The sequence below is a fragment of the Embiotoca jacksoni genome, unplaced genomic scaffold, assembly GCF_022577435.1.
Source record: "Embiotoca jacksoni isolate LCO1_2020_lvr unplaced genomic scaffold, fEmbJac1.0.p SCAF_87, whole genome shotgun sequence".
NCBI lineage: Eukaryota > Metazoa > Chordata > Actinopteri > Embiotocidae > Embiotoca > Embiotoca jacksoni.
Genome location: NW_027185444.1, coordinates 249,516 through 277,062, shown reverse-complemented (window position 1 = coordinate 277,062; position 27,547 = coordinate 249,516). Strand labels below are relative to the sequence as shown.

The following is a 27,547-nucleotide window of genomic DNA, read 5'->3' as shown; positions in this document are numbered from 1 at the left end:
GATATTTCGGACGACATGCTACAGTATGACTTTTTTTGTCATAATTTGGACGACCAGCTATAGTAGGACTTTTATGTCATATTTTGGACGGCATACTGTAATATGACTTTTTTTTTTCATATTTTGGACGACAAGCTATAGTAGGACTTTTATGTCATATTTTGGACGGCATGCTGTAATATGACTTTTTTTCACATTTTGAGCGACATGCTATACTCTGACTTTTTTGTCATAATTTGGATGACATATAGTATGACTTTTTTTTAGATATTTCTTACGACATGCTATAGTATGACTTTTTTTGTCATAATTTGGATGACTTGCTATAGTATGACTTTATTTAGATATTTCGTATGACATGCTATAGCATGACTTTTTTTTCATAATTTGGACGACATGCTATGTGACTTTTTTATGATTTTTTTTTGGACGACATGTTATAGTATGACTTTTTTTCATATTTCGGACATGCTATATTATGACTTTTTTATGATAATTTGGACGACATGCTATAGTATGACTTTTTTATGACATGAATGGAAGTCATCCTATAGCATATTGTCCAAAATATCATAAAAAACGAGCATTGTATGTGTTAAAATGGGGCAGTGGTTAGCAGTGTTGCCTCGCAGTCATAAGGGTCTGGGTTCGATACCCCGGCAGGGTGATTTTTGTGTCTTGTGCCAAAAAGTCATACTATAGTATGTCCTACAAAATCAAAAAACAAAACAAGATTGTACATGTGGTAGAATGGGGTAGTGGTTAGCAGTGTTGCCTCCCACTCATTAGGGTCCTGGTTCAATACCTCCCCTTGATGGAAGCCATTAACATCTCATGAAAATCCCCATCCTCAATGTCAAAAGTTTCTGGGTTTGATCCACGGGCAGAGTGTTGTGTTTTGTACAAAATATGTTATTGCATGCTTGTCTGACTTATATGACTTTTAAACATGTTATGGAAGACTGATCAACAGTGCAGTGATTAGCATTGTTGCCTCCCAGTCAGGAAGTTCCAGGTATGATACCACCCCTGGAAAGGAGAACATTGCTATCTCAGATAAAAAAGTACCATCCAGGGCAAGAATTGAACCTGTCACCTTCTGACTGGTTGGTAACAATGCTAACCACTTCACCACTGTTCTTTCTTACATAACATGAACGGAAGTCATATAAGTAATATAAGTCAGACAAAAATGCAACAAAAGCAGCACATAGGCTCAGTTCCAAGCCAGTGTTGTCATCTCACAATCAAGAGGTTCTGGGTTCAATCAGGGGCATGGAACTTAGGAGGATTGCATGTTCTTGCTTGTGGTGTGACTCTTTGTCACATTTACGACTACATGCATGATTACAGGCATGACATTTGTTTTAGATTATGGACTATATGCATGACTTAGTCATCCATAATAAGGATGCCGTAGTTTACTTTTAGGTTATTATTTATGCAGGAACATGCAAATTCCACATAGAAAGTCCCAGGCAGGGATTGAACCTGGGACCTTTAGACTGAGACAACACTGACAACTGCACCAAAGTGCTGGCTTAGATAATATGAAAAAAAAAGTCATACTTTCGACAAATATGTCATATTTTGGACATGCTACAGTGACTTTTTTTTTTATCATAGTTCGGACGACACGCTATAGCATGACTTTTTTTTATCATATTGTGGACGACATGCTATAGTATGACTTTTTTATCATATTGTGGATGACATGCTATAGTATGACTTTTTTATCATATTGTGGACGACATGCTATAGTATGACTTTTTTTTTCCGCATTTCGCTCTACTGACTGACCAACACCCCGATGTACGTTGCTCGCTGCCTAGCTAAGGAGGGAGCATGGGCGCAATCAAGTGTACAATTGGGACGGGGGGCACACAATTAGGTTTTCCTTAACAATGGGAAATAAATCAACAGCAAATAACAACAGACAGAACCTTTCACTGTGTTCATAAAAGGAAGATTTATTTAACACATTTTCTACTCTATATTGGGGGGACAGATCGGTATTTTCTCAGTATTGGGGGGGGACACGCGAATCCCCCAAAAAGGCCGTTGTCACGCCCATAATGAAAGTAGATTAAAACTTTATTTATCATTCTGTAACAGTCATTTGTAAGCGCAGTTGACAAGGTGGTTGGGTGTCATCTCCCTTTTCTCAATCGGTGTCTGAATCCAGCTCAAATGAGTCTGATAGCACTGCCGTTACTTCTCTGTTGGTAAAGTCATGCCGGTAAGTTTAGGGAGCCACAGTCTGTCACCTGTGATTGGCCTGGTCAGGCGCCACTCACAAAATAGTCAGCCAATCAGAGGAGATGCCCGTTAATATGAATGAGCCTTAGGAACACCCACTAAAAACAGCTTGTTCTCAGAAGAGCTCCACTGAGAGGTTTTAGGGAGGTGTAAAATGGTATTGAAATGTTTTTTTGACACTGAAAACCACCATCATTTCTTCATGAGGATGTCAGGACTACAAATAAAGCACCAGTAGGAACCTTACAATATGGGACCTTTAATGTACACAAAATATACGACAAATTTACAAAGGTTTTTCCTTTTTTGAGTTGAGAGGGTTTCTCTGTTTGCCTGGACTCTTTTTACTGGTTTAAAGAGACACAATTAGGAAAAGGTGTTTTCATGTGCATCTTTCCAACGATCGGGTTTGTCACATTTGGATCTAAATGCCATGACAGTTGGGGGGTTTATTCACTTATCTTGTCTGGTGACTGTTTCACAAATCTGATAGAGATGGATCATAATTTTTACAATTTTTTTATTAGCAATTAAAATGAAAAAAATGTAATAGTTTATACAACCATTGCCTTGTCTTATTTGCCTCAGTTTTAGCAGCGCCTGGTTGTAATGCGTTACTACCCCCAGGAGGTGGCGGTAGTGCACCTAGAAGCTTTTTGCCCACTGCCACGATACAACAAAAAAAAGGAGCAGAAGAATATGTTACTACCGGGCTCTGGTAAAATGTACGTGGTGCTAATCTCAAACACAGACATGCTTCTCTTTAGCTTTGTCGAAATTTGATGCCGAAATTTGTTTTTGGTGTGAGTGGGTCTGTCTTTTTGTGTAATAGTCGAATAGTTCCCATTGTATTTTTGCTTAAAATGCCTATCCATAAAATCTGATCTGCCACTGCCACATACTTTATGAAGCTGATTAGCTGTATTGTGAATTACTTATAATACTTAAATATAACTTATTAATAGTTGTTTAGTTTTTTTCAGTATCTGCAACTGTTGCTTATTTAGCATTGTTGAGAATATTGAGTACAGAATATATAGAAAGGCTTATTGAAACCAAGAGGTCTATTCATTATGTGAGTGAAAGTAATGCGAGTATGATCAGGAAAATCTATTGCATTTCAACTAAATTGAGTTGAATCTTGAATTGGTCAAGTATGTTCAAACACAACTATGTTCAGGAGTTTCAAAAGTAGTAATAGTCGTAATAATAATAATAATAATTCATAAATAAATAATAATAATAATAATGAGGAGGAAATTGTTTTGCATGAAAAACCTTAATCTGCAAGAGCCATCACTAAACAGTATGATAGTTTCCTCTAAAATGGTAGCATAAAATGGAAAAACTCATGAAAAGTACAGATAATGTAAAATATGTAATAATACATTTGTAGTGGAGTGCAATTACAAGTACAGTACTTGTCAATGTACTTTTGACTGGCTATTTCTGGAACTAATTGAATACAATCATAGAGAACAAGGGAGAATTTCCAGGTTTAGAACACAAATACATCCATTTTAATTTGAGAAAATACAAAAAGAAACCATGTACAATCTATGTACAAACTTTTTGTACAAGACAGTATATTTATCAGCAGATTATATTTGACAGAGTCAGGTAGATCAACTCAGCACCATCAAATAATCCATTTATCCATCATATCTAGAACACATCCAAACTAATTAAACTGCTATGTCAAGCTCCTGTTTGCGGCAATGACGATGTGCCAACGAATCCTATCTGTGATACGCAAGAGCAATATCCTGAATTCTTCCTGAACTGATAGTCAGCCAAAAAAAAAGAAAGAGAATTGCAACTTTTCTTAAAACAATTGCTGAATGCAATTTTAATGTATTATTAAGACTTGAGACCCACCTCCCATCCCCATAAGTATGATATATTCTATGATATCTAGTACAATTCCCAGCAAATAAGTTATTATATCCATCTTTTACAGCAAAAAATAGATTAACAAAAATAATGCAACATACTGTAACAGCAACATATGACGCATCATAGTCTTTGATTTGTTCAGTGGAAAACAACACAGCTGATGTTACAGGCATGGGCCTTTATGTGCATCTTTCAGTCATCCATATCTCATTTCACTACATGACACAACCTGATAACCTGTAACCAAGCACACAGCAGAGATGATATGTGTGGTTTGACGACTGGGGCTTGTATCTGTCCACCCCAGCAGCCCCTCAGGCGTCCTGAATGCCACTTGTCGCTTTAGTGGGACTTAATATGGGCCCTCCTCATGACCTCTTGCACTGCCTGGCACTGTACTGGCATGGAGGCATTGATGGCTTGGATGTTCTCCATGTCAGTACAAGACACCGATGTCACAGTGGAAAACACATGGACTCGGCTCCCTCAAAGCGAGCTTGTGTCCCTGAATGACTGAAGGATGCTTGCTCAACTAAACTCTTCATGGCACTTCAAAAACACTCTAAAAACTTTAGAGGTATACAATGCAAAAACCTAAAACATCTAATAGAGACATTTGAAAAGGTATAGGAAGGAGAGACATCTCAGTCCAGTGGTGTGAATAATGCCAGCCTGAATGAGTTGCACAATGAAAGGGTTTCAGGTACAAAAAGCACAGTAATCAAGTATAATGAAAATAAATGGTGCATTAATTTGCGAGTTTGTGTTAATGCCAGTTTGCAGCATGTGCCGTTTTTATTTCTGAGCAATGCTATGTTTAAGTACCTCAAAAATACTCTGTAAACAAATAGGAAGCAGTTGTGACAGTTTGTGACAGATAATGACGAGCTGACAAAATGGAATGTAAACCCTGCAATAACACAAAGTAATAAAAACAGGAAAACTAAAGGATGTTCTCTCTTTTGATAACAATTGCTGAATTGGTGCTACCTTCCATCTCAGTGATGGCTGTTAAACCAGATCGAATTCCGCCTGACGTTTCCTTGTGTCACATACAGTACTTGAATAGTCTCCGTATTCCTACAATAATCCAAGATCTTTCATTTTCGAGATACACGTTTGTCTTTTTTTTTTTTCTTTTTTTTATTAACATAACAATCAGTTTGTCGATTCTATGTATAATGAGTCATTGCCATTATCAAATATTAATAATTCCTTATTGTTCAGGTTAGCAAGTATGCCATTAACAACCCAATTATACATATGTTTTACTCATATTTTCTGAAAAGAAATCTATCTGCTACAATGTGTGACAACGATGTAATCACAGTTCAAAAGTTCACTTCAGGACAATGTGTATGAGGCTTCAGTATAGTTGCACCACACCTAATAGACAGACATTGAAGCTCAGATCATTTTCTTTGAGAAAGAAATGTGGTCTATATAATGGGTTGAGTTTACACACACATATTTAGCACAATATCATCTTTTTCCGTATTCTAAAATTGTTCTCTATTTTTTAAATGACTTTTCCTTTACAGTCTTATAGAGGAGCATCACTGCAATAAACAGCAAGCGTCTCCCCGTCATATTTGAAATTATATTTAGAGGGAAACACCAGCACACTGTGCTGTAGTGTACACACTCTTCCTCCACACCAGGGACCTAATTTAGGTCAAACACATCCAATGAAGGTCATTCAGTTCTGGCCTGCACACAGTGGGAGTGACTCTGTACTCTTCTAGTCATTATTACCACTCTGATCTGCTCTCCAATTAAATACAACATTTACCCCCCCAAAACATAATTTCTTTACAACTACCTTTCCGTACGCATGTTCTCAGCTAGGGACGCTTAGTAGTAGACACATTATTTAGTACACACTGCATCTGCGCAACTAAAGGAGGCTTCAGCTGAGCCAAAATTAATTTCTACAAGCACTCAACAGGGCCGAGCTGCCAGGCTGAAGATGGTGGTTTCACAATGCAAGCTAGTCTAAGTTTTAATAGCTCCAGAGTGATGCAGTTTGTTAATAAGGGGCCAAGTGGATAAAAAAATAATTATTTGTTTTAATACAATGTGAAATAAATTGTGATAAACACTAAATCCTTTGATATGTAGTTGTAATTAAAGATATTAATTGAGTGTATCTCTGAAAGTACTTTTCACTTGGTTCTTCACTAGAAAAATAAGTACAAATTGATTATGTTCATGGATATAAAATAAATATGTTTAAATGTAGAAATCAAACTACATATTTGTATGAAGTTTAGTATTAGGAGTACAAGGCTACCAGGTCAATTCTCGGTGTCACAGCTGGAATTGGATCTACGAGTGCCATAGCAGGTGCAAAATACTCGTGTTGCACGCAGGCTAGCATAAAGAACACATGTTCCTTGTCAATGTTCTTATTAGCAGTCTGTGGCATGGTTGCATTTCCACCAACTATGCTTGAGCATTTCCCCATGTTAGAGGACCGAACACAGCAGCTTAACTCCTGAGAGTTTTGAGACGTGTCATATCTGGATTGGCAACAGAGAACATCCAAGCTCTTTACTGCCTCTGTGCCAACCCTGTGCCAGGCAGTTGCTCTGATCAAAGAAGGACCCATTTATGCCCACTTTTATGCGATATGTGGCATTCCTTTCCTCAGACTTAAACTTTATGTAACAAACAAAACATTCAGAAAAATACACCACTCTTTTTTGTGATCCCAATTCTGCCGCAGATATTGCGGCATTGCGTTTAGAGTGGGCACGCCAGCTGCTGTTTGTGTTCCGCTCAATCATAGTTGGGGATTTTGGTTCGGTTTTGGATGCAACTTCATGTCTTTGTTAGTAGATCCAAATCCTTTAGACGCTCCTACTGTTTGTTTCGACTTGTTACTTTTTTTTTTTTTTTAGAGCTAAGATCCCACATGCTGATCCTTCAAAGATGCGCCATCACATATAAACCAATGAGTGGGGTGGGAGACGGCACTAATAAGAGCAACACCAGAAGGACAAGTGGCTGCGATGCGCACACACACACATATGCACAGCGTGTACATGAGCACTCCTGAATGCATAAAGGACAGGGAAGGTTGTTTTTCACCCTTCTCATGTATTCAGGTGAATCAACCACACGATATCTATTGTAAAGGGGACTCAGGCACATATCATGCGAGCTTAAAACGGAGTCACAGTCTTTGTATCTGACGTATCAGCAGAAGACATGTAGGTACAGGGTTCTCTTTCAGCCAGGATACACCAACACTGCACCATTCTTTGAGTTTTTAGATCACTGTTTTGTAAGATGGTTTTGTTCTGCAGGCCTGGATTGCTCCCACTCAACACGATGGGTCAAGGTAAAGTAGCAAATCTTAAGCAATGACATGACGTATAACAAACCAAGAACAAGCTTAATATGCCTCCGAAGCCAAGCATCCCTTCCTTCCTTTCTTCCCTCCGTCATCTCCTCAGATACATTTTATTGGAGAGTGGGGGTCTGATGTTTCCAGTTGTTCTGTCAAAAGAAACTTGTTCAGTTTTAGTGCAAATAAAACAGAAGCAGACAGGAGATATGATGCCAATGAACCCAGCTGGTTCGATGTGACGCATCTGGGTGAATCTTTGGGAGATGATATGATCAGTTTATCGCTGCAACCCTCATCCTCCAATAACCAGTCGCCTTAGCCATGGAATCTGGTCACATGAAGAGGTGAACTATTGCAAAGAATTACAGGAAGTACTCTTTTTTTTTTTTGTGAACTCTTAAAATAATTCCAAAAAGTGCTAGGGGGGAGGGACTGTACAATCCTTATTTGATTGTCACTATGTACATCTCTATGGATACATTAATAAATAAAACAATGTCCAAGAGCATGGAAGTAACATTAAAGGTATACACATAGGAGGTCCCTTCCAGTCTGGGCTCCTGTCCAACCCTCGATTAGAAGAATGAGTGAAGAGAAATCTGGTAGTCTTCAACATCCCTGTCATTATCATCATCATCCCTCCTCCACTGGTGATCTCTTGAAAGAGGATACAGATGTCTGGTGAGTCAGCAAGAAAACCTGGTGTTCAGCATTCATCTTCAACTTCTCTGATTGGTGGAATCAGACTACTAGTGGATTTGTATTGGTTGACTTGGTTGGCCATGTGAGTGCTCATGGGCTTGATCTGAATGTTCCGTGGGTAGGCATTTTCTGGTTCATCTGTAAACCATTTCTTTTCTGAAGGGGGACAAGGCGGGAGAGGAAGAAAACAAAGAGTTAGTTTGAAAAAGTATGTAACATTGGGTTATTTTCAACCATACTGCCTCAGTTTAAGTAAGATTAAGATTTGCATGGCATTCTTTGTGATTAGCATCAAACTGTGAGGTCCAGTTTCAGTTTGGTGTGTTGAGCCAATTTGAAGTTGACATGTTGGTATTGTTGATTTCCAACACGATTTTGTAAGTTCATGGATATAATTGTAATTAATCTTGTGATCAATAATACATTTTTTGTTTATTTAGCATGGTATAATATCGTCACTTAAGTGTTACAGGGTTGGGTCCCCCAAATGACAAATATTTATCTGTTGTTTCTCTTGGTACCCAAAAGACAGCTTTGATTTGATTTACAGGTTTTGAGACATCCATCTCTTACAGTCAAGTATGTAATGTAGTTTGTCTTTCTTCCAAAGAATTCATCTGTATAAAGGCTAGTGAGTGTATTCTGTTAACCATCCAGACTGAACATGTGGCAGGACTGCATGCAAAGTCGATGCAAAGACGCGAGTATACACCGAGTATACAGTCGGCAGTTTGCCTGGGGCAGTGTGAAGTGTGGTGAATGTTGAAAATGTTTTGAACTCGAGCAAAAAAAAATCAACATTTATCCCAAGGTTGTGTGCCTCTAATTTATACATGTATGAATTCAAAAGAACTGAAGGAAAATTATAGAAAGGGCCTGCGTCCCTGATGAATTTTGACAGTATGCTACGTATAACAGTATACTAAAGGATGTAGAAATCCTGTTATGATCTTCAATACCATCAAAAATATATGCACATATTAAAATGGCACAGAGGAGCTCATTTAATATAATGTACTGCACAACTTGTGCCACCATAGGTCAGTCATGATACGGGCATTTAGCATATTGCAGCTACCGGTGAGGATACAAGACCTCCTTGTTTGTTAATATTTAGGGTTCAGATCTGGTAATTCAGGTCAGACAGCTGTTATTATCGAGCCTGGCTCCACCTGACTTTTGCTCACAGCTTCAGTCTTCACTGTGATTACAGTCTGGAAACCCTGTTCATATTAGCATTTGGTCAGCCCCTCTAACGGGTGTGTGGCGTACATATGTCATCTGGTTGTCAATGCCAATTGGTTAAAGCCTGCTACTTTCAAAATTAACCCAAGGTTTATGTCCATTAGGATGCAACGAAACAATCCTCAATGGAGCATAACCAGACCCATATGAATGGGCCGCAATGAATTGGGGTTTTGCCATACCAGGCTAGCTACCATTGCTCCCAATTAAAATCAAACAAGGTATATATGCTCGACTCCTTTGTAAAATACCTTGTTGATTAGGTCTGCTAGACATACGGCGCCAAACCAAAGGCTCATTCATTACTTTCAATACTTTAATTAGGCTGAATTAATCAGCCTTTTCCAATTTGTATAGTCAGCTTTTCTATCTTGTTAAGCCAAAATATGTTGTTGCCCATATGGGTGTGCCTATTCCCAAAAATACCATAACCCACTAAACAGCAATTTGTAAATGGCACTAAAGTTCAGAATGGTTGTTTTACTCTGTTAAAGGCATTTTTTTTTTTTAAATTGCAAAGGCTACATTATAATTTAAGTCAAATGGGTTTAATCCTTGCAGGATTGTGGTAAATAATTAAACACTCCCACAGCCTGTGCTGTGAGGACAACAAATTAAATTCCATTCCCTTCCATTACATTTGAGTGGTTGCAGAAATCATAGAAATGGATACGTGTAAGCCTGCTCAACGAAAACCTTAAAACTATCTTTATGGCTGTTTTGCAGTATTGTTACTGTATGTAAGGAATGCAATTTGGATGATTTTGTTCTTAAGCTAATAATGTACAAAGTATACAATATCCTACGCAGTCACATTTCATAGTAAGCTTTGTAAGGTTTGAAAGAGTTGGATGTGTCATTTTGGAAACAATCTCTTAATGTTTAAGTAGGCTATGAGAGCACCATTTCAGAGTATGCCAGCTGTCAGAAGTTTGTAAACTCTCTCCCAGCACTTCACAGGCGTCTCCAATGCCATTCAATATGTCACTTCCTTTTGGGTGAAGTTGTAATATCAAATTTTTAACTTTGCTATGTGGAGCAAACCTTGAGAGCTTGTGTGTGTGTGTGTGTGTGCACGCATATGTTGGTCTACATGCAGGCTTCCATGTGTGGAGATTCATTTGTGCACGCTTGTGTGTGTGTGTGTGTGTGTGTGTGTGTGTGTGTGTGTGTCAGCAAGCTTAAGGCTGCAGGGCTGTGTGTTACAGCACCGCCATTTGATGTGTAGAATTGTGCCTGAGGTGAAGCAAGATGTCTGCCATCTCTCTCCAGAGTCTGCTGCTGATACGGTGAACTTAGTGATGTCGCCTCAAACCACCATATCAGGTGTGCATGGTTACAAGGAGGGAAACTTAGAGACTCATATCCCCCTTCAATTTAAACTTTAAATTGGTCACACCTCCCACTTTCTCGGTGTGACTGATGGCACAGGGCTGGACACACTTTCTTAAAGTTCTGTGAAGAAGTAAGCAATTTGGCTGCATCAGGGGGATTTGAATCAGTCTGACCTACATGTGAGCTATGGTGTAGGTTTGTACAGTTGGAAAACATGTTGTATTTTATGCTGATGCAGCTATAATAGTAACCTACTGTCCTCAATGGGAGCATAAATATGACAGTCTGCTACAGTCATCTGATAGGATTCAATAGGAGGGAAGATGCGCAAACACACAGACCTCTCACACAATGCAAACCATCTCAAGTTCAAATAAATCATAAAAAGGCATGATAAATAATGGAAAGAAACAATGTGAAAAAGGATTGTTCTGGAGGAAAAGAAAAACTCATATCATCAAGTAAATAAGTGAGGTAAAGGCACAAAGAAAGAGGGGGGGGGGAAGGAGGGTTTTGTCTCAACCTCATGCAATGTGGAGATGGTCCTGATCATGGCAGGGAGGAGGCAGGAGCAGCAGCAGACATTTTGCTTTCCAGATGAAAGCAAAACTTAAACTGAGGCATGGTTTACTTAACATTTGAAGAATGTGATAAATAAAACAAACTCCCCTCGTCATAACAATATCCTCAGAGGACATAGTTATGATCAGAACCCCAGGTAAAGGTTGCTAAGTCATGCAGAATCGTTAACTTGCATACCTTGGCCCATTCTATTCATCCTTGTTGCACTTCAGAAAGAGAGGTAAGTAATCTACTGTAAGTAAGTAGTATTTACAGTCAATACACAACTGAAAAATGACTACCAGTCCACCTAATGCTTACATATGGTAACTACAGTATTTGGACTATATAATACATCTTAATTGTAAGATGTACTGAGGGCTTATCGTCTACCATTTAATAATTCTTGAGTACGATCGTAACAAATCTGCATGCTTTTAGAATATGTCACGATTTCAAAATTACTTAATTTTTCCAGATCATAGATAGATTCAAAATTTATCGGGGAGAGAAGAAGGAATATATAACATGTAGGTCAAAATATTTCACCAAATTCAAAATAATCTTATAATAGTATGATAAACATAACAGGAAATAAAAGCCTGCTCAAGAGGGCTACCAACATGGACATGCAGTAAAGCAGTACAGATGCACCATGAATAACAAAATATCAACACTGCTGAAGGATGATCAGTAATGTCAAACCAAATTTGCTTTATAATCAACATCAGCTCTAGTAGGCAAATCACAATACATTACATCCATGATCCAGGCGTACTGATCATGTGCACAAATATCCAACAAACAACAGTTATTTACTCCACAAATACTACGAGTTCGACACAAAACAGCTAAATATTAAGACAGATAATCCTCTGATAATCCTCTGTCAGTATGTTGTTTGGTAGACCAATGGATGAGTGTGTGTGTTGTGGTTGAGGCCTTTACTGTAAGCTAGTTTCCAACCACAAAGGCTGTGCCATCCAAACAAGTGATTTTAATGTTTACAATGCCAAAAAATTTAACTTGGAAGAAAAGATTCTCAACAGTCTTTGAGTATAATAAATGAGTCCAGCTTTCCACAAAGTGAGTTTACCAATTTGCTAATGTCATGTTATGATTGCTGTGATGTGAGAGTGAAGACCACATGCAGATGATTATGAAAGAAACACACACAAACACTGGGCATGGACGCAGCACAAACACACAACACACAGTAATCATCAGTGCATGTGTCATCACAGTCTGCACACAAACACACACGCACCTATATCAAATAAAAGTCGGGTATAAAACACTACAAACATGCACTGTAAAACTGTACAGGACATGTGAGTGCACGTACTTCTGTTTGTCGCGGGCCTCCCGGGTCTTGCTGCTGCGGTTCTGCCGGTTGGAGGGGGGGATGGAGTGCACGGAGGAGCTCTTTTTGCTGGAGGAATGGGAGGAGTGGGAAGAGTGGGATAAGCTTGTCCGCGACTGGCCAGCGTTGTGGTCGAACTGCATGAGGCAGAAGATCAGGTCTGTGGGCACCAGCTCGAACTCGTATGGAGGGTTTGTGATCACATATCTATGCAGAAAACAAAAGTTAGAAAGGATTAAACTTTCATACATCAAAGAAAGACAAGAATTGTTGAACTATAAAGGAGAGTGTTGTTTAGTTTACTGAACAACAACAACGATCAACGTCGTGTTTTCACAGTATATCACAGCAATTCTTTTTTTCTTGCACGACTGGACCTTTATATTGGTTTACAGTGGCTTATTCTAATGTGAGAAGTACGTAAAATATAAAAAAAAACATTACAATGTTATCATGTATATATTCTATACCTTAAATTCAAAGTAATCGCATACACTCTGAGTATTTCAACATATTTTCTGCTGAATTGATGGAGTAAGCTACCAGTTTTACTACCACTGGGAACAACAGTGGCTCACCAAACTTTACAATGGATAGTCTTTACTGTTTACAATGGATTTTTTTTTAAACTCCAAAACTTTCCAAACAGAAGACACAACCTGTTACAGTTATAACTGTTATCTACCTGGCTAGCTAGCTAGCATGCCGTTGAGGTGGTGTAATTTAGTGATCATATACCTTGGCCTTTTAATTTCACTTATTTCTCACTGTACTCATTTGTTTTTGTGATGTTTGTGAAATAACTGCTCGCACACTTCAATTCTGCCTTTGGAAGGACTAAAGTCTATCTATTATCCTTATCACTCATTTTATTACATCAAAATATTCCTTTTGACAATGAGCAAAAGCTGATACTGTACCGTTTTGTGCACGGGCTTGGTGCATTGAGATGAGCATCTCTTAATCTGTAGATTCCAAAACACAGCATGTTGTATGTCTTCAACGCTTTGCAGAACAAATCCCCATAGCAGCCGCCATCCTGATGAACAACAGAGCAAAGACACCATCAGTGTGTTTCAGGTTATCGTGATGATCTTGTTTATTGGCAGGAAAAATTAATTCTCTGCAAAGTTGTCGTTGAAGTTCATGTGTTCTGTAATGTTCTGCATCAGTTCTTCCTAGCTATTATGCCATAATTATTTCTAGAAAAGAATAAATCAGTTCAAAATTGAAAGTTCTGTTTGACAGTAAACAAAATACAATTGGAACCAAATGGTTCTGGTATGTCCTTGGTGGTGTTCATTGTTATCTCCAAAGCGCTCTTGCCTCCCCACCAAATATGGCCAGCTTTGCGTGATCACTGTTCTTCACATCGAATTAAGAACCACAAGGAGCGGAGACGGCCAGATGTGTGCTGCTGGGTTGTGCCAAAACGCGTCATCTCCACTTAAACATCCACTTACCCCCAAGTCAGCAAATGGCCCGTCGTAGAGGGCTAGCTGGGCGACGCGACACCTGTCTCTGTTGGCCAGTGTCTGCGGTGTGCTGTAGCCTCCTCTGAGAGCGTTTTCTTCAGCCAACAGGGCCTCCAGCTCCGGCGTAGCTCCCCCTGTGACCAGCGTTCGAATCAGTGTAAGGATATTATCATTGAAGTATGTCTGGGAAGAAGAGAGAGGGGATCTCTGTAAGCAGACGCCATTAGAGTCACAAGGTGGGGAAAAAAAAGCACAGCCCGTTATGTACAACCTCAGACTACCTTCTAACATCGAACTGCCTGAGATGAGGAGACAGGCTGTGGAAGATTGTGTTCCAGTCCCATTATAGCATTATTTTCAACAGCTTTAAAGGTCCGGTTCATCATATCACTTCAAACTGATTTTCTCACTTCCATCCAGTGTCATCTCACCATGAATATAGGTTGGTTTTTTTTTGTTGGTTTTTTTTTTTACTCAGGTTATATACGTTTGAGATTTCGATTTTGGCAAATTCCATGTTAAAATTCAACAGCAATATGTCTCAATCAGATAGTCATAATCAATGTCCCTGTTTCTGTGGATAATCCACAGATATCACAGTTTACTGTACATTTTTACCTACTTTAGGTCGACAAAATAGTCCCTAAGAAAAGTGCAGGCAGCTTTCTGTTATATGAAGTACCAAGGACACGTTTTGAAAAAAGATATTGCAATTTTTGAATGGCATTTTTCAAAGTTTTGAGCACCAAAAGTAAAATTCAGTTCACCTCCACATTTTCATGGAGGGGAAAAATTGGAGATTAATAATAATAAAAAACTAAAAAAACCTAAAATAAAACTATCTATGTGACTAGACACCACTATTTATCAGTGCAAATATATACTGTGATTTATTGGTGAACCAACCCTTTATGTATTCTCTTTAAAGAAGATACAGGAATTTTTCAAATTTGAGGGAGACATGGTCAACATGATCGTCACAAAGCACTATTCTGTCCTCTGTGAACACTACACACTGTATGATGTCTGCTTTCCCTTCTGAAGCAACGGTTTGACTGCGCTCTGTGGGTGTCAGGTTCTCTTGTCCTTCAAGCCGATCAGGACCTGCTTTTGCCACGTGTGAAGACAGCCGATGTCACTCGGCAGCCGGGCCAGAGTGGCAGCGCCTCTCACTGGGCCCCTGACAGGCCTGCAGAGCCTCATGATGGATGAGCAGTGTCCATTAGCTGGCTTCACCTCTGACCAGTGCCAGACTACAGCTGACGCCTGCTCTACTCCCTGCTCAGCTCAGCTCTGCACGCTTCTCTAACCCCTCATTCACAGAGAGGACTGCTGGAATTAAGCCATCACAGCACCAGAGGGGGAAAAAAACACAGTTAGCCATGAAAGAGCGCTGGGAGGAAGAGGAGGAGGGGAAGGGGTGTGGGGGTTGGCATTATTTGTCGAATATAATTCCCCCCCCCCCATCTCCTCCTTTATCTTATCTCTAGTACAGTGATGACATTGTCAAGAGATGAAAGTGTTTTTCTTATGTCATCGCCATTTACTGACCTTCTACACTTCCATTGTTAAAAGATCTGATAAGGCTCTTGAAAGTTAAATTCATAATACTTAAGATCAGGACTGATACCAACAATTTCTCTTTTGATATCAGTGGAGTTGGCAGGCATATGTGATCAATGTTCTCTACCGTTTCATTTGCCAACTGCTGCCTTCTTGAAATGCCAAAACTGTGCATCGACTGAAACTTATCGTTACACTTAACCCGCAGAAGTTTTTATTGACACCAGCTGCAAAAGAGAGAGAGACTCACTCACACAGACCGTAAACTCTGCTCGCTTGGTACAAAGTTGATGAGAAGCATTTCTTTAGCTTCATCTTTGAGATGAGGGCTGTTGTTTGCTCTGCACGCTAACAACAAACTTCAGTTGAACAAAGCTAGCCATTGATACTGGTGCCAGTACTTGGTCTTCTGCACCTTTTGTTGTTTATTGGCGGTTGGCAAAAAGCTTTTAGGTGCTTTACCGCCACCCTTTGGAGGTAGTGAAGCATCACCAACATGCAACAGTAAAAACAAGGAAACTAAGAGAGTAGTTGAATAAAGTTTTCTCTTTTTTTTTTCAAACTTATAAGGACTTTTGGAAAATTATGACCAAGCCCACCCAAGATAATACATCTGAAAAAAAAAATTGTTCAAGTAATTTTAAAATAGCTTTCTAATTTAAATTCATGGTAAAATGACAAAATTATTTAGCAAACAGTACAGACATGACCACAGATGAAGGAAATGAACATGACAAAAAGACTGCATTGTGGTGCCACTAACTTCTATAGTTTTCTTTGGTCCATCTTTTGTGATTAACTTGGAGGTTCACCTCTTTCCTTTATCCTGTAGTTTCTATCAGTGCAACAGCATGCAACCGTGGCTTCAACATCACCATGCACTTTGTGTCATTTTTTCATTTAATTTTTTTGAAAGTCTGAATATTACTCATTTAAAACATTCAAATCCAGAATAATTTCGAAAAAAACAAAAAAAAATTATAAAATGTGTAGTAAAATGTGAGATTTTGAAAAACAGATTTAAAAAAAAAAAACACTCCAACCCAGTGGGTTTACCGTGTGTTTGAGAACTCACCGCACTCATCAGGGAGTCGAGTACACTGACAGCGAAGGCGGTGCCGCAGGCGAAGGGCTGAGTGAGGTACAGCTCTGTGTCTGGGTCGTCATCATCATCTTGGTCCAGGAACTGAACGTTTGAGTCGTTCACTGCGAGAGGGGAAACGAAGCTGAGTTAGAGGAGGGCACTGTGAGATGCACACACTTGAACATTGACACCAACACACCTGAGAGTTTAGGACTTCTTTTTTATTTGAGTTATATTTGAAAAGATAAAAAAATGTATATTGATACTGTGAGAGAAAAGTCTCAGGTATATAGGTATTGATGGAGGGTTGGAACTTACAATATAATGCAACATCAGGCGCACACTAGATTTTGCGTCTACACTTAAAATGTGTACAGCTGCATTAAAGTTTTAACCACAAAACTCAAACAAAAACGTAATTTCTTCTCCAAACAATTGACATGATTTTGATCGACTTGTCTGAATTACCAGACATGCTAAAAAAATAAGCTAAATATGTTACCTCTGGTTTATTTTTTTGACCATGTATTTTATAATTGTTTGGAATGTGAAAAAAAGTGTTTTTGACTTTTTGAGTAAAAATTATTCTTCATCTTGAATATTATATATAGTTAACGTCTATAACATGCAAGGTGCAGTTCATACATTTCGAGAAACAACTTCAGGAAAAAATATATTAAGAGCATATAATGCATACACAGTGATAACCATTGCAGAAGTCCCCAGTCTCAGTTGCAACTTTATCTTTGTTTTTAACAGAAAACCACATATTGTATATATTGCAATACTCAAACAGATGAATTCTCAGTCTTAGGGTAGTGTTACATGCATAGATTATAATATATGTACATTTTTTTTAAAGAAAAACAGTATATAGGTATTTATTGATGCATTCAGTAAACATAGTAAAAAATTGAGACTTCAACAATGGCTACTATCTCACAGAACAAAATCATGCACTTATAAAGTCATGCAATGTTTTACAGAGTTTTCCTTGATGGATGTGTTTGTCACATCATCATCACCTTTGGAGAACTACTTCTCACATATTTACCTGTGCCCTGAAAGTCAAATCAAAGCCAGGTAACAACACACTTGTTCACGTCATGATCAACAATAAATCAGGTCTGCTAAATTAATTAAATGGCAAGGTGTGAATGAACATAACCAAATAATGAAAGAAAAAGGATATTTTTTTCATCTCTCATTTGTAACAAATGTATAGAGTCCTCCCTGCAGTGCATCTCTTTTCCCTTAAATTGTATGTCTAGCAGCAGTGGGCAGCAAAAGGGTCTAAGAAACAACAATACTTGAAAAACATTGTTGTTTGACTTGAGCGATATCTGCGCTTCAGAGATATGGGAGAGAAAAAAAAAAAAAAAAAAGTGGAAAATGAATTTAAAAAATAAATAGCGGAAAAGACGGATTGAACATGAGTTTTTTGGAAATCTGATTTCTTCCCTGGCTCCCTGTGAGCTGTGGAACAGAAACGTCAGTCAAGGCGCTTGTCAAGACAAGGGGCTGATGCAAACGATCCCGGGCCAAAGGAGTGAGCGGGGCTCGGGGAGAGAGGGGGGCGGAGGGGTGGGGGCGGCTGAGTATGTGTGAGAGTGTTTGGAGGAGGGGGGGGGGGGGCGAGGGGGTGTTGCTATGAAAACAGCCACAAGGACAGACTGAGCATGATCAAAGGCCTAGCGAGGCTCTGCAAACGCAACTGGAGAAAGGAAAAAAAAAAAAAAAAAAAAAAAAAAACATCCCAAAAAGAGAAAAAGTAAAATCATTAAAATAGGGGCCGAAACAAGACAGTCAATTTCAACCAGAACGAAGAATAAAAATGTGTTCAAAGTGAAGCTATGGGAGCAGCGAGGGCCTTGACTGCAGCCAGATAAATCAAGACAAGCTGATGAGGAGCCGAGCGGCAGAGCGAGAGAACGAGCGGCAGCAGAGGACAAAGGCTCAGCTTACCCAGCTCTGTTATCATTTGTATGTTGGTTCCACATTTTTTTTCCTGACTGAGTGAAACCAATGGCAGTAGTTTGCCAGGTTTAGCTAATGGTGATGGCGGGGGGGGGTGGGGGGTGGGGAGAAATGTTGTCGTTATTGAAACAGTTTCAAAGACTGCAAGAAAGGCATTTTCGCTGTCTCAGACTACTCTTGTCAACTCCGGAATTACTCGGAAACATTCATGGTTGTCCCGTGTCGAAAAGTAAAGCCGCCTGGATTAGAGCGCCCAGTAGATACAAAGCCAGAGGTGTCGCGGTGCTATACAACAATAGATTATTTCATGGTAAAACAGTGAAAGGGATAAACAAGGTCTTATCCATAAAAACACCTACTTCACGCGCCATGCAAACAAAATTGATCATGCAACTCGGATGAGGCGTGTTTTTATGTTTTAACTTGACTTTAATCTGCCCCTGGCACTGTAACCCGAGCATGTGACAGTGTGATTTCAGTATATGGTTCCAGTGAGACATGCAGCCACTCTCCTCGAGATGCTCTTCCTCCTTCCTTTCCTGAGAGACAATGTTATCGCATCTTGTGTTGCTGCAGCTGTGAAATTTGTTAGCAAAGAGCATGCAGAGGAACAACAACGGAGCTGCTAGCATTTGAGTCCCAGGCACAAACCAATGACTCCAACATGGAAGATCCAGTTTTGATGATTACATATACGGTCAGCAGTGTAATGGGAGAGCCTCTGTTCAGGTAATGGCTGGCCCGGCTATAAGTAACATTAGGTACCGCCTTTCTCTTTCTGGCCTTTTCTTAGCTGGCCTCATGCTCCATTGCTCCCTAATTGGGTCAGGGGAGACAGAGTAGCTGGTCTCTGGTGCTTTAGAAGGCCCCTCAGAGATCTGAAAGTTTCATGAGTCCCCATCACCAGTGGGAATACAACCACTGGCATTGTTATTAATAAATGGACCCATTTTGCAACCAAGGCACTTTTTTTCCCCCCCCTCTACCTTCGCGCTCTCTCTTTTTCTCCCTCTCTCACCGTCTCCATCGGACTGAGTTTCTCTTGTCCATTAGGGAACAAATTGCTGAAGATGTAGCTTTTGTCCTTAAAGTGCCCATCTGACATCTTCAAATTGAGTCACCGTTTGACAACAGCGAGCCAGATCCAATAATTCACATACCAATATGAGACTTGAGTTGGGCAAAGCTATCGACATCAAAAAATTCCACAGCACGCATTCCTTAGTCCACTTGACCTTGAATGAGTTGGAACTTTTGGTAGCAGAATGAAGTCTTGGATTATCAGCGCAGTGTATCTATGTCTGTAAATGAATAGCGAGTTGATCTGAGGTTATTGGGCATGGCGTGCGATGTTTGCATGTGAGGGCGGGTGGAAACCGTTTTACCTAGTTCTGTGATGATGGGGATGTTGGATCCGGTGGTGACAGAAGCCTGACGCACGAAGCCATGTACTGGACTGCTGTCTGGAGATGACCTGTCCATTCCAGGAGGCGTGAAACCTGAACACAGCAAGAAACACAGACATAAGCTAGAGAGCACGTCAGCAAATCAAATTTGTAACGGGGGTTGTATTAAGAGATCTCGTTTTAGATCTCATAAAAGCATTGAGCACACATAAAACATAAATATACTGATACAATACTAAGATTGTGCTACTGGCAAAGCTTCAGGGAATGTGCAGGGAATAATGCAAATCAACAAAATGCCATTGTTCAGCTTTCTAATATATTTTCTGCAAATAGCTTGTTAAAAATGATTAACTTAAGTTTTATTATTAAAGATAATAGATTGATCTGTGTATTTCTTCTGTGTTTGTCTTTCTACTATTACTACAGTATTTATGGTGAAATCAAAAGAACAAATACAAATGTATTACATTTAAGAACGCTAACTCACATGAGATAACTTTATATATGAGATCAGGGGTTTAGTTGGGTTTTATTTTCCATCATGCTGCACTTCACTAAACTTTTTGTTGTTCAGTTACGTGATTTAATATTATATAGTTCTCTTGTTTTGGTTGTCTTACGCACACATTTCCATTTTGAAACTTTGTCGTTTTTTGTAGTACCTACTGCAATTATGACCTGCTGTTTCTTGGAAATGCTACATTTTAAGGCGTAATAATTGTCCTACTTAATTATAATTAAAGCTGACTCCAGTCTTATTTCTAACTGTTTTTTGGGGTAGCACCGTCTATGACATTATTTTCGGAAAAATGTTGTCAAAGCAAAAAAAAATGCACATCTTATCCTCAGAAGTATCACATGCATGAGGACATACACCTGGAACTCTGTATCAATACATTTATACATAGTGCATGTCAGCTCACTCAGCATGAATTTGTTGATGTGCGCTTTCTGTGTCATTCAAATGTGTGGATAGACAGAGAAAAAAGAAGCAGAAAGACAGAGGAGAAGGCTAAGTGAACAAGGCGCCTGCCTAAAAACTGCAATACAGACATTGAGCTTTTAGGGGTCAGCTAAGACATATTTAGCATTCACGTCCCTCCATCAATGGCCACACATAAATTTTATATGTTGTTCATTTTGTTACGATAAAATTGGTGAAGTGGATCCTGAAAACCTTTTATGGTGTGGCACAGAACCATGAAATACAAGTGCAAGTGACAGGAGTATGAATTCACATGACTTCACATTTTTGCATTTCCTCAACGTGACAAGTAAACACCTTAAATCTGTAATGCTATATGCATAATGCATCAACTGTGTTTTGACATCCATCATTTAGTGCTGACTACAGCAAAATGTCAGCTTATAGTGCCACCACCAAGGAAACATAATGCACGGAATATATTCAGGTCACAAAGTTTTAAAAGGATTGCAAATTCTCTATGTGTGTGTGTGTGTGTGTGTGTGTGTGTGTGTGTGTGTGTGTGTGTGTGCCTTCCCTGTCAAGAAACTCAATGAGCTGCTTACATTACAAAAGAGATCTTTCAGCTTTTTGCAACAGAAAAGACACCAAATAGTTTAGTGCACAGCAGGAAGCACACACTGAACTGAAGCATGGATAATCATAACTTTTGTTACACCAATTATTGAACTGGGAAATAGCAGAGATTTGACACTTGGAGTCAAGCAGGGAGCACAAGCTCAGATAGTGCGAGCATCATTTTGTCGATGTCCATAAAGGATGATGTTTACTCGGCTGGAGAGTGACAGCAAGTTTTTGGGTTCTGCCTCTAAAACGCTGCTCTTATTGTATCATAGTGAACATGAAGACCGCGCGGAGATGTGGGAGAACGGCTTCCGTTCTGCGCAGTGCATACACCAGAAAGTCATGTTGGTGAGAACAGGGATACATGAGGCCTGCTGCTGAGCAGCTTTCAAAACCTGTTAGCTTACAAACGGCTCAAAAGTTGCGATGCAATGTGAGTTGGTGAGCTCCAAACAGAGAGCTGTATGTCTTTCTCAGAGCACGGAAACAACAGGGGAACTGAAATGCGTTTATCAGCCCGATCACGGCATTCTTCTTCTGAGCTCCGGCAAGAATTTAATTCCAACATGAAAACACTCACCTATACAACAAATGAGATAATATTGTATCTGTATATACAGTTAAACCTCACAGTAAGTATTTGTGTATGAAATAATAACATTTAAGCTTCTTCAATCATTTTCATTACATTGAATAACGTTTTTCTTTTTCTATTTTATAGACATATGTCATAATCTGTATATGCTAACATTTTATGAAATTAACGTAACCAAATTTTCTGCCCTAAATAGGGAAACCAGACTCTTAAAAGCAGCCCGATCACACGCAGCCTCTCCTGGCTGGCTGTTGCTACTGTAAGACTGTAACTTAGTCTGTTCAGCTACAATGAACAATAGACATGTGAGATCTGGGTTACATACCCCCTTATCCCTGTCGCCCCGCGGGCACAGCTATGCTCTGTGGTTGACTACATGCTACAAGCAGCCGTGAGAAGCTCTCCCCCAGGAAAGCGCATGTTTACTTATTCATTCGCACCTTCTGAATTCCACAGACAGTGTCTGAATGGGAGCATCGCTAAGAGGAAGGAATCCCCACAGCAATATTTACGATGCAATAGCCGTGTTTGTGTATGCGTGTGCATTTTCTTGCATATGCATGATTGCATGTCACTGTGAATGTGTGTTTTCTTAAATGGGTGGTCAATGCAAAGCCCAAGTATTGATAGCACAAGGCTTCATCCATCGATCCAGAGGAAAGGATGTCGACCGGTGGGCTTTTTTTTTTTTTTTTATTGAGGTGGCTTTCTGCGAGGACTGCTCCCCAGAGCGACGCGCTCTCAGATTTACTCCGGCTTACTGTTGCTTGGTGGCACTGCTATCGACAGCATATCACTCACTCAAGGCTGGAGAAATAACAGCATTGGCATTCTCCTAAAACATGTGGAAGTGCTCTGCACACAAAAAAAATAATGGCCTCTTGAACCTTCAACTTTGATTTGTATTTACAACAGTCACTGGTGGCTCTAAATAGTGCTGAGCTCAAGGCATGCCATGCCTTTCAAGCTAATCATAAACGGAGGATTACCTGTTTGTGGATAGATTGCCTTGACATGACCGTCTGCGTGTGGTGTGTGCGCAAACACATGCGCACGCATTCAAACAGGAAAAATGTGTGCGTGCATGTGTCGTTGTTTTGTTGTGACTAATGAGGAGCAGCTGAATTGGCCTGCCTGGTGATTTGTACTAGCTGCTTAATGATGATGAGGCCTGATGGGATGCCAGGTTCGTATGTTTGTCTGCAAACATCAACAATCTGTTCGAGACGATCTGCCAGACTCCCGATCAGGGGGAGCAACATCAAATGACACAGTCATGTTGATTACATCATTAAAAAGTATTATCAAAGAGGTTTACCAGCATCTAATTACCAGGGACAAGACCGAAATCATCAGAAAATTATGTGGAGTAAACACTTTTCAAAGGCTTGATGGAGCAATCAACACAATGTTTTGTGTGCGTTCATCTTCAGGAGTTATACTAATGTCAGTGTATACATACTACTCAAAGCAGACTCGCAGAGAATTCCGATTAAGAGCATTTAGCAGACTCTGCGCTTGACAGAGTACATCCATCCCCCTGTGTGGCCTCTCACCACCGTCTTTTCCTCTTTTCTTTTTCCATTTTTGACTGCTGTCTTCCCTCCCTGCCATAACCTGTCCCCTTTGGGCAGCAGTGTACATGGAGTCTAATAGGACGCTTCTTACCTTGGGAATTAGCCTGTAAGACCCCGATGCTGTCATCAAACTGCATAGATTTGATGTTGAGTGATGCCAAGATGCATTCTTTATCCTGCAGTGAGGCATCTTCGATATTGTTCTGATTGGCTGACAGTATTACGCACATGTCGCAGAGGTTGATGTTGACAGCCCTTAAATCTGCCCGACTTAATGGTGTACCCTTCAGGGTGAGGAGAACACAGAGAGATAGACAGAGAGAGGGAGAGAGAGAGAGAGAGAGAGAGAGAGAGAGAGAGAGAGAGAGAGAGAGAGAGAGAGAGAGAGAGAGAAAGAGACAGAGAGAGAGAAAGAGAGACAGCGAGAGAGAAAGCAAAACACAGAGAGCAGACAGACATGGGGGAGAGAAAAACAAATTTAAGAAGTGAGCGGAGTGGAGCTTTGGGAAATTAGTTAACAAGTATTCGTGTTTTGAGGCGATGACATTCCACTGATCTAACTGGGCATTGGAGATTCAGAGACATGGACCAATCTAAAGGCTAGCCTCTGCTGAGGGCTATGTTTGGGATTCTCCTCTGATCATCAGTCAAGCCAGGCCTAACAAGCTCTAAGGCAGCAAGCCCCGCCATCTGTGATGGGTACTGCAGCTGCAACACTCATAAACTCCAGTTTAGATATGCAGGATGTGTCACTGCTCTGGATGGGAGATGGGGGAGGTGGGGTAGAGGATGGGGTGGGTTGTGTGTGGGGGGGGAGGGGGCAGGGTTCACTGAGCTCTCGTGGAATGATCATTCAATTGAGTAATGTGTGATCAAATCAAAATGACAATCCCTCTCAAGATTTCAGTGTGCGCGTAAGTCCTAAATGTCAATGCTTCGTTAGCTGAACTGAGATTTAAATTTGCTTTCGTTGCGGATGAACTAGTACACTCACAGGTAGGATGGACACCTTGGGGAAGTTGTGTAAGGTTTCCCACTCTCTCCGAAGGTATTCCAGCGAGCCCACAAAAACAATAGGCTTTAGCTCATGGTAATGGAAGTTGCTGGCTCTTAAAGGCATCACCAAGTTTCGCAGCCCCACTAAAGCGGACGTGACATCCCCAAATATACAGACCACTACATGGCCGCTCAGTACTGTCATGGAGGCTTCACTCCGGGTCTGCAGGGAACACAGAAACACAGGGAAGGGGGAGAAAAGCAGAAAAAGGAATGAGAACAAGTGTAAACAGACAACGCAGGATGAGATGCACAGAGAAAAACACAGATTTACAGAAAAGAAACAAATGCCGTTAACAGGAGGTAACAATTTCTACATTTTACCGGAGCTTAAAATGATATTATAAACTGTTATAAATGCACAAATAATAGTTTGTTAACCAAACATTTAGTTTGATATCTTTAAAACTGTACATTGCACTGGAACATTTACATAAGCAGAAGTTTGGTTAACCACTATTCTGTTTATAAGCAGTTTATTGGATCATCAAAAAAAAGTCATTTTACAGAACAAAAACAAAACATTGTGTTTTCAAAGCACAGCTGATCCAACCAGGCTGAAAAATGCAGTTTGTAAGATTTAAAGCACATTCAGTATGTATGACTAGGACACTATCATAAATAATACATAGAAATAAAAAAATAAAAAAAATAAGTTCTTTGATTGTATTATTTCATACTGAAAAAAAAAAGATCTGTCACACCAGCTTCATGTGGCTTTGATTGCATGTTTGGGTGCATGTTAAGTAAATCAATCGCTAGTAGGTGGTGTGAATCCACAGTACGGCGCTATCTTTGTTTATTGGAGGCATTGGTCAGGCATCAAGAAACCACTGCAGCAAATTGGCTCATACTTTCAGCTGGTTGCCTGATCTGGTGGATTAAAATGGGGTTTTTTTTTTGCCAATTACTGGAACATTTATGGAGAAATATCCTTCAGACTCCCTTGAACTAATTGAGAATTAAAGTTTAGTCAAGTTAAAACTTTCAAGACCAACGGGGTCACTAATGTATTAGTCAAACAAAAGCAACAAATCTATTATATGTTAAGGTAACTGTGCCTTCTATTTTCCATTTGATTTTGATGGGGTTAACCCCCCCCAAACAAATTACACACTATGCTAAATGCTTACAAACTGCCTTGTTGAAACATCTGACCAAACTCATGCGTGGAGTGTTAAAATGCTCATCACAGATCCTTGGTGGATATATATATATATATAAAAAAAAAAACACAAACTCACCTTGAAACAACAGAGGCAGTGAGAGAAATTTCAATACACATTAGTATGTGATTGTGTTACTGCAGTACTGAGGGCAAACGTTTGCTCCTGAGCATACTTACTTAACTTCTTTTTTTTTTTGGTATATTCTATAATTTTTTTTTTTTTTTTTTTTTTTTTTTTTTTACTGGGTTGCAGTTACAAAGCTCTTGCCCCACTTACCAGGATGACTTTTTCGATGTCTTTCGAAGGGCACCAGTGAAACATCCCTGTCGAGTCATACCTCTTCACGTTCATGTCCATATTCTCAATTTGTTCATTTCCAGGAATTAGAAGGGGGTCGTGTCGACTGAGAAAAGAGCAGAATAAATTTATGTTAGACTATTTTGTGGCTGCAGTCTTGTGAACTCCAGGAAGACAACCGGCGTTTCTTGAGATCTACACTGTCTATTCACTCAACATATTAAAAGTTCATCCCATTCTCAGTGCTAAACTTTCTACATGCTGTACGTCCCATAACTGCAATATCCTTCCACCATTCCTTCCTTGATGCCAAGGCATCAGGAAACTGAAAGACCCGGGTGCTCACAATGGCACAAAGGAGAACAGCAAGACTTGAGTGCTAGTGACTGAATGGCATGACAACACAAGGCCAATTACCAGCTTTTACCCTCTCTTCCAGTTCCTGACGCCATGTGGCGCAAATAGTAAAAGCTCCGACAGGCTCCCACTTTAAATATTTCAGGAATTTGCCCAATCACATTTTGCTTTCCCAACTGATGGCCATTAATGTTTCAACAGCGTGTCACAACCAAACAGGCTAATCCACAGCAGTGGGCTGCTGAGTTTTATCCAGTGTAACACTGACCATGAAGGAGCTACTGTCAGTCCTGTTATACCGCCTCTCCTGTTCTTGCACTTATTCTACAAGACATGTGCTCACAGTTCCTCCCAACACAATCCAGAAAATTTCATCAAAAGTCACGATAAACTGCAAAGATTTAGTGCTGCTCCTCATCAAACGTTGCATGATCAACAGCAATAAAAATGTAATTTGTAAACAATTTAACCCAAGTAGTGAAACGCCTGCTTAAAACAGCACTATGCAGACTCCTAAAAACAGGGAACTGCAGAGAGATAGACATGCGAGTAATATGGGAGAAAACATCTCAAGAATTTGACATACATCCCTCTCAGTATCATTCTCCCTATCCTTCATCAACACTGTCATTCACAGACAAGGCTTTGATGTCATCTCTTCCTTCAACCTGCATTTGGATTGCATGCCATCGCAGGAAAAGTAAAAGTAAAAAAAAAAAAAAA

At 39.8% G+C, this 27,547-nt stretch overlaps 1 protein-coding gene across 16 annotated transcripts in view; it reads right to left on the bottom strand.

Annotated features, from left to right (window-relative positions):
* Nucleotides 1–3,756: 3,756 nt before the first annotated feature.
* The window catches only part of kcnma1a (potassium large conductance calcium-activated channel, subfamily M, alpha member 1a), a 143,885-nt gene continuing 120,094 nt past the window's right edge, over nt 3,757–27,547 (bottom strand). For 7 of the 16 annotated variants that reach the window (XM_069139905.1, XM_069139906.1, XM_069139907.1 and 4 more), the window contains 10 exons: nt 26,447–26,573; nt 24,940–25,164; nt 24,037–24,229; nt 20,201–20,314; nt 16,830–16,960; nt 14,180–14,374; nt 13,637–13,755; nt 12,699–12,923; nt 11,552–11,580; nt 3,757–8,368 (listed from right to left, as the gene is read on the bottom strand). In XM_069139905.1, the coding sequence (XP_068996006.1) occupies nt 8,217–8,368; nt 11,552–11,580; nt 12,699–12,923; nt 13,637–13,755; nt 14,180–14,374; nt 16,830–16,960; nt 20,201–20,314; nt 24,037–24,229; nt 24,940–25,164; nt 26,447–26,573 (1,510 nt within the window). In that variant the 3' untranslated portion in view covers nt 3,757–8,216. Of the gene's footprint in view, nt 8,369–11,551; nt 11,581–12,698; nt 12,924–13,636; nt 13,756–14,179; nt 14,375–16,829; nt 16,961–18,803; nt 18,888–20,200; nt 20,315–24,036; nt 24,230–24,939; nt 25,165–26,446; nt 26,574–27,547 lie in introns of all 16 variants that reach the window. The other 9 variants (XM_069139910.1, XM_069139914.1, XM_069139912.1 and 6 more) reach the window with 3 other exon arrangements.